The sequence below is a fragment of the Callorhinus ursinus genome, unplaced genomic scaffold, assembly GCF_003265705.2.
Source record: "Callorhinus ursinus isolate GAN/ISIS: 27379988/994484 unplaced genomic scaffold, GSC_fseal_2.0 scaffold30, whole genome shotgun sequence".
Taxonomy (NCBI): Eukaryota; Metazoa; Chordata; class Mammalia; order Carnivora; family Otariidae; genus Callorhinus; species Callorhinus ursinus.
Window position 1 is genome coordinate 12894083 of NW_027397092.1, and position 12888 is coordinate 12906970.

Consider the following 12888-nt stretch of genomic DNA (forward strand, 5'->3'; position numbering starts at 1 on the left):
AGTATAGATGTGGTTACAAAATAAATAGCATAGATATATCCGTAACATACATAATTTAATGATAAACAAATTCAATGTGAGAAAAGACAGATGCAGATTTTTAAAAAATCAAAATCAAAGATCTCTTACACATTAAAATGTTAGATTTGTTTTTTCTCATCTATGGAAAACACATACTTATTCCAAATGTAACACAGTTATTCAAAAAAGTTTTTTTTATTATTCAAAAAATTTTAAGCTGCTTACTTAATTGTAACAATGGTTTTATAATTTTGGAGAGCCACTCTTCCCTCCTTAGGGGATCTCCTTTGTTCCTGGGTCAGGATGTTGACCCTGGAATGAACGAGGAATCATGCTTAGCACAGGACTCACTGTGCCTCAGCTCTCTGAAGAGAGAGGGGCATTCTGGACCATCACTCAGGGCTACCACATCACGTCCAGCAGGATGCCAAATGATGCAAAGCAGTTATTAACCAAGATAAAATTTTCACATTCAACATCATCTCCTTCAACCATTTGATGGCTTGTCTATTCATTTCTAAAAGATATACTGAGCCAAACTTCTATACAAGGCACCATGTAAGGCTCCGAGGGAGCAGCATAAGGCAAGGCCAATGGAACTCACGGTCTGGTCAACAAACAAAGCACAAGTATCTGTGCAATATGATAAACAGAAATGAAGGAAATGAAAAATATTATGGGGTGGGCTGATTAATTTTGCCCCAGAAGAAAATCTGATCTCTAACTGCGGACTTAGAGGATGAGTTGGGTTTCAATGAGCACAGAAAGGGGAAATCAAGATGCTTCAGAAGAGAGGGCATTTTAGGCAAAGGCATGGCACTGTGGTCATGCAGAGCAGTGACAGGAACGTGAGTATGCGGCCCCAAGTGTTAGAAATGAGTCTTTTTGTGTGTGTGTGCAAGATTTTATTTATTTATTTTAGAGAAGGATTGAGAGCATGAGCAGGGGGATGGGCAGAAGGAAAGGGAAAGAGAGAATCTCAAGAAGACTCTACGCAGAGTGCAGAGCCTGACACAGGGCTCGATCCCACAACTCTGAGATCATGACCTGAGCTGAAATCAGGAGTCGTACGCTTAACCGACTGAGCCACCCAGGCGCCCCAGCAATGAGTCTTGAATACAGGCTGGCACCAGGTTCTAAAGGGCTTTGAATGTCCAGGTAAAGAACTTAGAACTTTATAGAGGCAGGCAAGAGATAAAGAGAATTTATCATAATTTCATGGTAAACCAAGTATCTGACAGCAAAGAAAAACAATCTCCATAAATCACAGGGAACCTTGATCTTGATTATCTGAATACAATGAAGAACATGCCTCCTTTTCAATGAAAAAAAAAGTGAACACAAATTTTGTTTGATTAAATATTTAGAAATGTAAAAAATCAAATACAAAAAATTAATTTCAAAAATTATGATATAAAAGACTAACATTTGTGTCAAATTCTTCTAATGAGTTTGCTTCTCTTCTCACCCCTTACCACCTCCATTCTAATCTATTCTCAAAGGCCTTCGATTACTCCACCTACCAAATAAAATACATACACCTGATGTGGATTTCCAGAATTTCACAATAATAACCTCACTTCTCCAGCCTCCCTTTTTCTTCTAGCCATATTCTACAGCATAAGTTTCCTAAAACTAGGGTCTATGGCATGAGCCAATAATGTTCAGTGATGACTCCCAAATTGGTATTCCTCCTACAGAACTGAATCCATGCCTATTTCAAGCTGATGAATATGTGTATGTGTGTATACATAGATTATTTTCCTACAGTTTTAGAAAATCAAGCTAAGTGGAGGCAGTCCTACTAGTTTTCAACTCTCCTAGACCTGTGACTTCACAATTAAATTAAATGAATTAGACTTACATACAGTGAGTCAATGGGCACACTGACCCTAAAACCAGTTAATTTTCTCCATTTTCTAGCCTTAAATAGTGCACATAAGATGTCTGACCTAATGTCAGATAGGAACTTGGATGCATTCATAAAGAATAAACAACTGTCATTCAAATCTCATTACTCTAAGTTGGGAGAGGGAGGCGGGACGCAGACATCCTACCTTTCAAAGCAGATTGTCCTCACAGTACTGGAGAACCACTCATACTGGAGACCTGGATATCTAGGCAGAGGGTCTCCACCTGCTTGAAGTAACTAAGGAGGCAGTGCAGTGTCAGACTAACATGGTGCAGGAGCCCCAGAGATCTGCATTAGAACATTGGCTCCATCTACTGGCTCTTGTGTAAGTCACTTAACCTCTCTGAACCTCAAATTTCTTTGTCTGCAAATCTGAATAATTACACCCATCACACAGAGCTATTATAAGAATTACGTAACATACGGGTCCAGTGCAGGCACATCCTCTTCTCCTCCTCTTAATCATAATCAAGTATGTTTTATTGCACACTTACTAAGAAGAAACTGAGGTACAGGGGGTCCGTGGCTTGCCCAAGGCCCCAGTTAGTTCTGAGATAATGAGGTAATACAGATGTGCAGTGCCTTACACATGGCATGTGTTTCATAAATGGTAATGATTATTTTTACTGCCACTACTTCTGTTTTTCTTATCAAGGCCATTGCTCTTCTTCTACTAGTATTTATGACGACAATATAGTATTCTGAAGGTAGAATCTACACCTCTAACCTTCACTGTTGGATGGCGTCCCTAAGTTTAAGCTTTGCTCAATAAGGGATGACCCAGACCATGACTGAAATATACTGTTTCATCTTTCCAAACGAAGGAAAACATACAGATATATCTGGCTTTGCTTTGAACATACTTAAAACGCAAAATTAAAGGTGTCAACTTCTTTTTTGTAATAACTCTTTTTCACTAGAATAAACAAGCCCTAAGTAAATAAGACATTGACTACATTCATGATTCATAGCAATGAAAGAAGCTTTAATTATTACATTCTGTCTCCCAAGGCAAATTTAAAAAAAAATACCTTTCTCCTGCCTTTGTGTCTCTAGCACTCGGCAAGAGCAATGTCTTGAGGAAGTCTTTCTTCATTTCCAAAATGACTTTGACAACATAAAACAAACCCAGATGGTTTCTGAAACTGAAGTCTTTGCAAAGAGCACCTGGTCTATCAATCCCTCAATAGTGGTGCCATTTATTTTAAACAACCTTTTCAGCCATTTTCCCAATGGTTTTATAATTGTTGCCATCTTCATACATGTTTGGGCTATTCTGTTATTATAAAGAAGCACTGTGTTGTGCCTTCAAAAGTCCAAGGCTTACCGATGCACCGAGAGCCATCTGTTGAGGTCACGTATCCACGTGGACAAATGCAAAAATAGCTTCCCACGGTGTTGGAACACTCTCCAGTCTCACATATCCCAGGAATGATGCTGCACTCATCAATGTCTAATCAAGGGAAGGAAGAGAATCTGATTGAGAAGGGCGTCCATTAAACAGCTCGTACAAGGGATTTTTTTTAAAGAGCATCAGAGCACTCATGGTTGATTAGGTTAGATCATATAACCCTGAATATACTCTTGTTTCAGACCCTGAGGAATTTCTCACACATATCTATGGGAACTGAGATGAAAGTAAACTCCCATGGCAGTAAAACAATGCCAATGAAAGCAAAACTATATCCTTTCCTCCCCCTGCCCCAACAAATGCCATTTAAATTGGAAAATAAGTAAAGATGTCAATGTTTTAGTTTCTATTCTATATCAACTGGGGAATTATCCTACGACAGCCTTTAAAAAACACATACAGGGATTACATTTTAAAATATGGAATAACAGAATACATTTAAAAATTTATAGCTGATTTTCATGCTAATTATTTGAACTGATGGATGGTAGCAAGTAATTTTTTTTTTCTATTTGGATTCAGGACATGTTTTTGTACTTGCATTTGAATATGGGTATATTTGACATTCCGGGAATTAACTTTAATTCTAAAAGAACACAGAAACATGGCAGAGGGCAAACTTGGGAGGCTTTGGGAGGTGTCCAGTTTTCTTACCGTACCTCCCTGCACTTACCCATTCAGCTTACTCAATGCCTGGACTAGTCTATTCCCTTACATGTCCATGAAAGATCTCCTTTCTTTTAAGCTTCCGTTAAAGCAGAAAACCTGGCCACTTATATAAGCATTAATGTATTTTTCTTCTAGTTCAGTAAGCAGAGAGAGGTGGAAAGTCAAACAAAACTACAATTAAGTACACTGGGACCTAATTGCTAATACATTTAAGAGGAAATGAGCAATTGTGAAGGAAATCCAGCCACAGATGCCTAGGAGTTGGCCGTCTTCTTTAAGGCACATAGTTAGCAAAGACCACTGAATACAGAGAAGGATTTAAAAGTCATAAACATAATGATTATGGAAAAGCAAACCTGAGCTTTTAGTTTCTTTTGAGTTTTTTTAGTTGCATATTTACTTTAATATATCAATTAAAAAAACAGGAAAAATATATTCTTAAAAATGTAAGGAAAGAAATTTTATTTTTTAAAAAGATTTTATTTATTTATCAGAGAGAGAGAGAGAGAGAGAGCACAAGCAGGGGAAGTGGTAGGCAGAGGGAGAAGTAGGCTCCCCGCTAGCAAGGAGTCCATGCGGGACTCGATCCCAGGACCCTGGGATCATGATCTTGAGCTGAAGGCAGCTGCTTAACCAACTGAGCCACCCAGGCATCCCAGGAAAGAAATTTTAAGCCCCACAATTTAAAAAACTGTTGGCAATGCCTTTCTTGAATTCCTCCATTGATCTAATCATTCTTTTTTCCTCCATTTATTCTGACAAGCTACTCTTGCCTACAAGCTGTGTCATGAAATAACTATAAGCCTGTGCGTCTTCTTGGAATGTTCTCATATAAAAAAGTTACCAGATTCAGACATTCCCTGAAATAATATCTTCATTTGAGGCTTAGCAGCTAGCCACTGAAGGCACAGTGGGACAAATCAAAATTGACCAATTCCCTAAGAGAGATCAGAATTCTAACATGAACTGACTACATGAGAAGCAAGTACATAATGCAGTGCAGTTACCAGCAGATTTAATCCAACAAAATGAAACCATGTGTGCAAAATTAGGACCTACTGCATCTTGTGTTGCTCTCTCGGTGCCGTGTATCTTAATAAAATCAAACGTGGATTCAGAATAGAAAGGAAAGTAGAAGAGCTATGCTTTAATCACCCAATGCACTGATAAGTCACTTGAGGATAGAGAAGACTACAGAATAGACCAGCACATAGTAGAGCAGCAAGCAGTGCAGACGTGAGACAGCCTACACTGCCTTCTGATCCTCTACGGTCCTACCAACAGTCAAGGCACTTATGGAGCCCAGGGTTGATCTAAATTCTTAAAAATTACAAACCTTACGTCCTTCATTTAAGCATTAACTCTTATTTCCAAGCATTTCCTTTCCTAATACAGAACTTCTTTGTGCTCTACTTCCAAATACCGTCCCTGACAACAAAGAGTAGAACATTGAAAGATGTTTGACATTTTTCTTTTTAAGGAAAAGAAAAGTCTGGAACAGAGAAGAACACATGGAGTGATATTAAATTTGTGGTTTTTGTGTTAAATGCTTTAGTGCACCCAAACTCCATGTTTCACAATCCTTAGAATTAACTAGGCAACTTAGAAGGTTAGCTTCCAAATAATTGTATGAAAAAGGCAAAATACTAAAGTATTTAGGAATCCTATATGAACAATAGAAATGTATTTCATTTTTGGGTAGACTCCCACATAAATTTTAAAAATTCAGTGTTTTTTTTTAACTGATCGAAACACCCTGTATTTCAATGCAGTCATGCCCAATATTTATCCATCAGTTAAAGCATTAATATTTATGGTAAGAAGGATGTGTGGCTTCAGCTCTTTTATAATATTAGTTCTTCAAGATCTTATATCACGATCAGATTATAGTATCTTTGCAAATATAAAGAGTACACTGGTAACATACACAGAAGTGCGTCTAAGGGTGATAAATCTTTTCACTGAAAAAGGCGAAGTCTTTTAATAAAAGGAGTTGGTTTCATTCGTCCTCAGCATATCTAATGTGACTCCAACAACCTTCCCTTGAACTTTTTGTAAAAGGTTTATTTATCGGGGGGAGGGAGGGCTCCTGTGTGGCTCAGTCCTTAAGCACTGGACTCTTGGTTTTGGCTCAGGTCATGACCTCAGGGTCATGAAATCGAGCCCGGCGTCGGGTTCCATGCTCAGCATGGAGTCTGCTTGAGGTTCTCTTCCCCTCTCTCCCCCTTCCCCCACTCGCATGTGTGCGCTCTCTCTTTCTCGCTCTCTAAAATAAAAATTAAAATCTTTAAAACTTTATTTATCAGTTTGGTGGCTTTGGTCTGCAAATACCAAAAAACTGGTCTAAAGGGACATAAACCAAAAAATTAATAGCTTGCCTATCTGAAGTCCATACGCCATGGACATCAGGTTGATTTAAGTCAATGTCTCTTGTTCAGTTTCTCTGAGATGTGCTCAACTATGCCCTCTGTGCTTTGATTTCATCCTTAGGCTGTCTTCACTGACAGGAGCAAAATGGCTGTAGCAGTTCTAGGCTCGACCTTTGACCCCCGGACAGCTAGTGGAGAAGAGGGTGTCTCTTCCTGTGGCTCTCTTTTAGGGGAGAGGAAACGTTTTCCCAGGAGCACCCAGAACACCTTCCCTGTTGTCCTAATGTTTTGAGCTATATTCCTCTAGCCAGGAGAATATGCTGGTTGGCAATCCTGAACCTAGAATTCTGAACCAATTATATGCTTATTGGCTATCCTGAACCTAGAATTCTGAACCAATTACTTTGGCAAGTGGAATGCAGTCAGCTTTAGACTAATAAAGAACAACAAAAACAGCACAGATAAGTGCATCTGAAAAGAGAGCACAGCTGAAGCATGGAAAACATACCAGAATGGGTAGGAAGTTGATGGAAGATGAGCTTAGCTAGTTAGCCATACGTTGAATCCTGCAGAGTCCACCCAAGGACTTTGGCTTTTATTATGAGGTGATTTATGGTGTCTATGAAGGAGTTTAAATTGCATTCATAAGCAAATCAATATTTTAGAAAGACAATTCTTGTGTGTAATGTGGACAGATAATGAATCGCCTAGTGATTAATGATGAGAGCATGGAATAGGCTTTATGGTGAGAACCCATTTTCGTGAGATATGAGGAAGGAGAAATCAACAGGACTTTGCTACAGGATAAATTAGACTTCTAGCTTGATTAACAAGGGACATAATGGTAGTGCTATTAACAGAGAATGGGACATGGAGAGAAGAACACATTTTAAGATTAAGCTGGGTTTTGGACTTTTTGATCTTCAGATTTTTTTTAGAGAAATGGGCAGCAATTCCAACTGCATAGCTACAAATTTGAAACTCAATAAAGACATAAGGGGTAAAGATGTACACTTGTGATTTATCACCAACTCAGTGGGTTGTGTTTGAAGTTGTAGTAATAAATAAGATGTGCAAAGGAGACACATAAATGAAGAGAGTTGAATTTAAGGAGGGAAATTCTGAGAACCACCACATTCTAAGACAAAGTCAAAGGAAGAAAAGCCATCATATGTGACTGGGAAGGAAAAATTAGGGAGAGATGAGGAAGAGTATGATGAAGACCAGCATGGACACTGTCAAAAGGAGAGGGTTGTTGAATGTGCCATGGAAGGGTAAAGAAAGAGAAGGGCTGGAAAGTGCTTGGTAATTTGAAGAAGTTGAACACAGGTTTTTTGTTTTGTTTTGTTTTTTAAGAAAATTAGATCTAAGCAAAACCATCTGACAGATTTGACTGCCAAACCACAGAACCTCATATTTGTCAACCAACATTTACAACATTTACTGTAAATCTTACTCTAAGCAGAATATAATGAATAATTTGGTAAGTAGTGCTAAGTGTGATCTCAGATTATCACTGAATTCTAAGAACATGGCCCTAGAGATTCTGTCATTTCCAATATGGACGTCATACTATAAAGCAGTCCATGTAACAATTATGTTACAGAGAACTTAGAACAAATTAAACAAGAAATTCTGCTCTTAACAAAGTCTTCGTATTTTCTTTCCATCAGTGTCAAGGAACTATATGTATGTGGTCTATTCTGTATAATTTTTTTTGGTACAGGAAAACATACATTTCCATTTTACACTGAACTTCTATTAATTAATACATTATTTAAATTTATGACTAAATTTTAAACAGAATAAACTGCTGTTTCAAGCTTTATAAGGACAACAGGCATTACAGAAATGGTAAAATAAGCTATAATGGAAAAGTAACGTTTGCTTTCCCCTTTCCAGATTTTGAATGGAGTGTATCGACTGTACTCAGAATTCTACTGTATATTCATAAAGTTTTACTGAAATATAATATTACTTGGTAGTACAATTCACCCATTTACAGTGCAAAATTCAATGGTTTTTAGTATATTCACAGGGTTGTGCAGCCATTCCTACAAGTTAATTTTAGAATATTTTCATCCCCTCAAAAGTACTTCCATCCCATCAGTTGTCACTCTCTCTACCTCCCTCTAAGCTCTAGGGAGTAACTAACCTACATATAACTAAAAGATATACAACTAATACTAACTAAACTGTCTCTATAGGTTTGCCTGTTCTGGACACCTCATATAAATGGAATCATAAAATATATGGTGTATAATAATATTATAGTGTATGGATAGATCACATTTTATCTATTTATTCATCTGTTAATGGATATTTGAGTTATTTCCATTTTTTTGGCTATTATGGATAAAGCTGCTATGAACATTTGGGTACTAGTTTTATGTGGATATATATTTTCATCTCACTTGGGTAAACACCTAGAAGCGAAATTGCTCAGTCATAAGGTAACGTTATGTTTCATTTATTGGGGAACTGCCAAATTGTCTTCCAAAGCACCTGTAGAATTTTAAATTCCCACTAGCAATGTATGAAGATTCCAGTTTCTCCATATCCTTGCCAAGATTCATTATTATCTTCTATTTTATAATAATGTGAAATGGTATCACACTGTAGTTCTGGTTTGCATCTCCCTAATGACTAAAGATGTTCCACACTTTTTCATGTACTTAGTGGATTTTTACATTTCTTCTTTGGAGAAATATCTACTTAATTGCTTTGTCCCATTTTTAATTGAGTTATTTGCCTATTAATAATTGAGTTGAAAGAGTTCTTTATATATGCCCTATATCTGATACATAACTTGCATATGAATTTCCAATATGAACTTTGGAACAGACTGCCAATTTCTGCAAAAAAAAAAAAAAGGCAAATTGGGATTGCAACAGGGATTGTGTTGCATCTACAGATCAATTTAGGAAATACTATCATCTTAATATTAAGTATTCCAATCTATAAACATGGGATGTTTTTCCATTTATTTAGAACTTCTTTAATTTCTTTCAAAAAGGTTTTGCAGTTTTAAATGTAAACGTCTTTCATTTCCTTTGTTAAATGTATCCCTAGCACTTTATTCTTTTTGATACTATTATAAATGGAATCCTTTTCTTAGTTTCACTTTCAGAACGTTCACTGCTAGGGTATGGAAATGCAATTGATTTTTATATATTGATATTGTATAACATCAACCTGGCTGAACTCCTTTATTGGATCTCTACTTCAGTGGATACCTTACTCACTTTAGTTGATATCTTCTCCACCAAAAGCATGTCATCTGCACAGTTTTACTGCCTCTTTTCCAATCTGGATACTCTTTATTTCCTTCTCTTGCCTAACTGCTCCATTAACTAGAAGCACTTATTCTTTTGCCAGGAAGTATGATGTTAGCTATGGATTTTCATAAATACCCATTATCAGGAGGTTTCCTCCTATTCCTATTTTGTTAAGCATTTTTATCATGAAAGGGTGCCAGATTTTTTTTAATGCACTTCTTGCATCTATTGAAATAACTGTATGGCTTTTACCTTTTATTCAATTATTTGGATGGTATATTACATCATTTTACTTTTCAGAGGCTGAACCACCACCCTGCATTCCCAGAATATATATGTGTATAGAACAAGAATATATGATCATGATGTATAATCCTTTTATTTTTTATTGTTATGTTAATCACCATACATCATTATGTATAATCCTTTATAGCTGGACTCCATGTGCTAATATTTACTTGAGGATATCTGCATCCATATTCATAAGGAATATTCATTCTAGTTTTTTTTTTTTTTGTTTCCTTTGTCTGGCTTTAGTATCATTGTGACACTGTCCTCAGTGAACTGGGAGACATTTCAACCTTCTCTATTTTGGGGAAGAGTTTAGGAAATACTGGTATTAATTCTTCTTTGAACATTTGGTAGAATTTATCACTGAAGTTATCTGGGCTTGGGATTTTCTTTCTTGTGGGAAATTTTTAAAGTACTAATGGGATCTCTTTACAATTGCTATATCATGTTACTATAATGTATTGTTATCATCTATTCAGATTTCCATTTCTTCTAGAGACAGTTTTGGTAGTTTGTGTCTTTCTAGGAACTTGGCTGTTTTGTCTAAGTGCTCTAATTTATTGGCATACAGTTGGTTGTCCTATTACTTTATAATCATTTTTGTAGGTCAGTGGTGATATCTTTTCTTTCATTCATAATTAATAATTTGGGTCTTCCTTCTTTTCTCTTGTCCAGTCTAACTAAAGGACTGTCAATTTTGTTGATCTTTTCTGTCAACTGACCACGATTTTCCGTATTTTCAGTCGTCTCTAATATTGTCTTCCTTCTGCTTGCTCTGATTTTAGTTTGTTCTATTTTTACTTCCAAAGCGGAAGATGAGGTTATTGGTTTGAGTTCTTTCTTTTTAATATAAGTGTTTACAGCTAGAGATTTCCCTCCAGGGAATGCATCTCACAAAGTTTTGCATATTCTGTCTTTCATTCATCTCAAATTATTTTCTAGTTTCCCTGTGACTCTTCTTTGCACCCTTAGTTATTTAGAAATCTGCTGCTTAATTTTTACATATTTATGAATTTTCCAAATTCCCTTCCATTATTCATTGCATTTAATTCCATTGTGGTTGGAGAACATCCTTTGCATGATTTCAATCTTTTAAAATTTCTTAAGCTTTGTTTTATGGCCCAGCATGTGGTCTGTTAGGGAAAACGTTCTATGTGATTTCAAGAAGAATATATATTCTGCTGTTGCTGTGTGGAGTGTTCTTCAGATGTGTGTGAGATCTAATTAGATTACTGTGTTGTTTTATTCTAGTTCCTTGTTGATCTTCTGCCTCATTGTTGTATTACTGTATCCATAATTGCAAGTGGGGTATTGAATTCTCCTCTATTGTTTTTTTTTCTTTTTTTAAAAATTTTTTATTGTTCTGTTAATCACCATGCATTACATCATTAGTTCCTGATGTAGTGTTCCATGATTGTTTGTGCATAACATCCAGTGCTCCACGCAGAACGTGCCCTCCTAATACCCATCACCAGGCTAACCCATCCCCCCACCCCCTCCCCTCTAGAACCCTCAGTTTGTTTTTCAGAGTCCATCATCTCTCATGGTTCGTCTCCCCCTCTGACTTACTCCCCTTCATCCTTCCTCTCCTGCTATCTTCTTCTTTTTCTTTTTTCTTAAAATATGTTGCGTTATTTGTTTCAGAAGTACAGATCTGTGATTCAACAGTCTTGCACAATTCACAGTGCTCACCATAGCACATACCCTCCCCAATGTCTATCACCCAGCCACCCCATCCCTCCCACCCCCCACCACTCCAGCAACCCTCAGTTTGTTCCTGAGATTAAGAATTCCTCATATCAGTGAGGTCATATGATACATGTCTTTCTCTGATTGACTTATTTCACTAAGCATAACACCCTCCAGTTCCATCCACGTCGTTGCAAATGGCAAGATCTCATTCCTTTTGATGGCTGCATAATATTCCATTGTGTATATATACCACATCTTTATCCATTCATCTGTTGATGGACATCTTGGCTCTTTCCACAGTTTGGCTATTGTGGACATTGCTGCTATAAACATTGGGGTGCACGTACCCCTTTGGATCCCTACATTTGTATCTTTGGGGTAAATACCCAGTAGTGCAATTGCTGGATCATATGGTAGCTCTATTTTCAACTGTTTGAGGAACCTCCATACTGTTTTCCAGAGTGGCTGCACCAGCTTGCATTCCCACCAAGAGTGTAGGAGGGTTCCCCTTTCTCCGCATCCCCGCCACCATCTGTTGTTTCCTGACTTGTTAATTTTAGCCATTCTGACTGGTGTGAGGTGGTATCGCATGGAGGTTTTGATTTGGATTTCCCTGATGCCAAGAGATGTGGAGCACTTTTTCATGTGACTGTTGGCCATCTGGATGTCTTCTTTGGAAAAATGTCTGTTCATGTCTTCTGCCCATTTCTTGATTGGATTATTTTTTCTTTGGGTGTTGAGTTTGATAAGTTCTTTATAGATTTTGGATACTAGCCCTTTATCTGATATGTCATTTGCAACTATTTTCTCCCATTCTGTCGGTTGTCTTTTGGTTTTGTGGGCTGTTTCTTTTGCTGTGCAAAAGCTTTTTATCTTGATGAAATCCCAATAGTTCATTTTTGCCCTTGCTTCCCTTGCTTTTGGCGATGTTTCTAGGAAGAAGTTGCTGTGGCTGAGGTCGAAGAGGTGGCTACCTCTGTTCTCCTTTAGGATTTTGATGGACTCCTGTCGCACGCTTAGGTCTTTCAACCATCTGGAGTCTATTTTTGTGTGTGGTGTAAGGAAATGGTCCAGTTTCATTCTTCTGCATGTGGCTGTCCAATTTTCCCAACACCATTTGTTGAAGAGACTGTCTTTTTTCCATTGGACATTCTTTCCTGCTTTGTCAAAGATGAGTTGACCCTAGAGTTGAGGGTCCATTTCTGGGCTCTCTATTCTGTTCCACTGATCTATGTGTCTATTTTT

The 12888-nt window shown here is 37.3% G+C and overlaps 1 protein-coding gene across 1 annotated transcript in view; it reads right to left on the bottom strand.

The window, feature by feature from the left end:
• FBN2 (fibrillin 2) overlaps positions 1-12888 on the bottom strand; it is a 255478-nt gene that overhangs the window by 124893 nt on the left and 117697 nt on the right. Inside the window, exon 8 of the mRNA XM_025860885.2 lies at positions 3261-3386. Coding sequence (XP_025716670.1) covers positions 3261-3386 — 126 coding nt within the window. The remainder of the gene's footprint in view (positions 1-3260; positions 3387-12888) is intronic.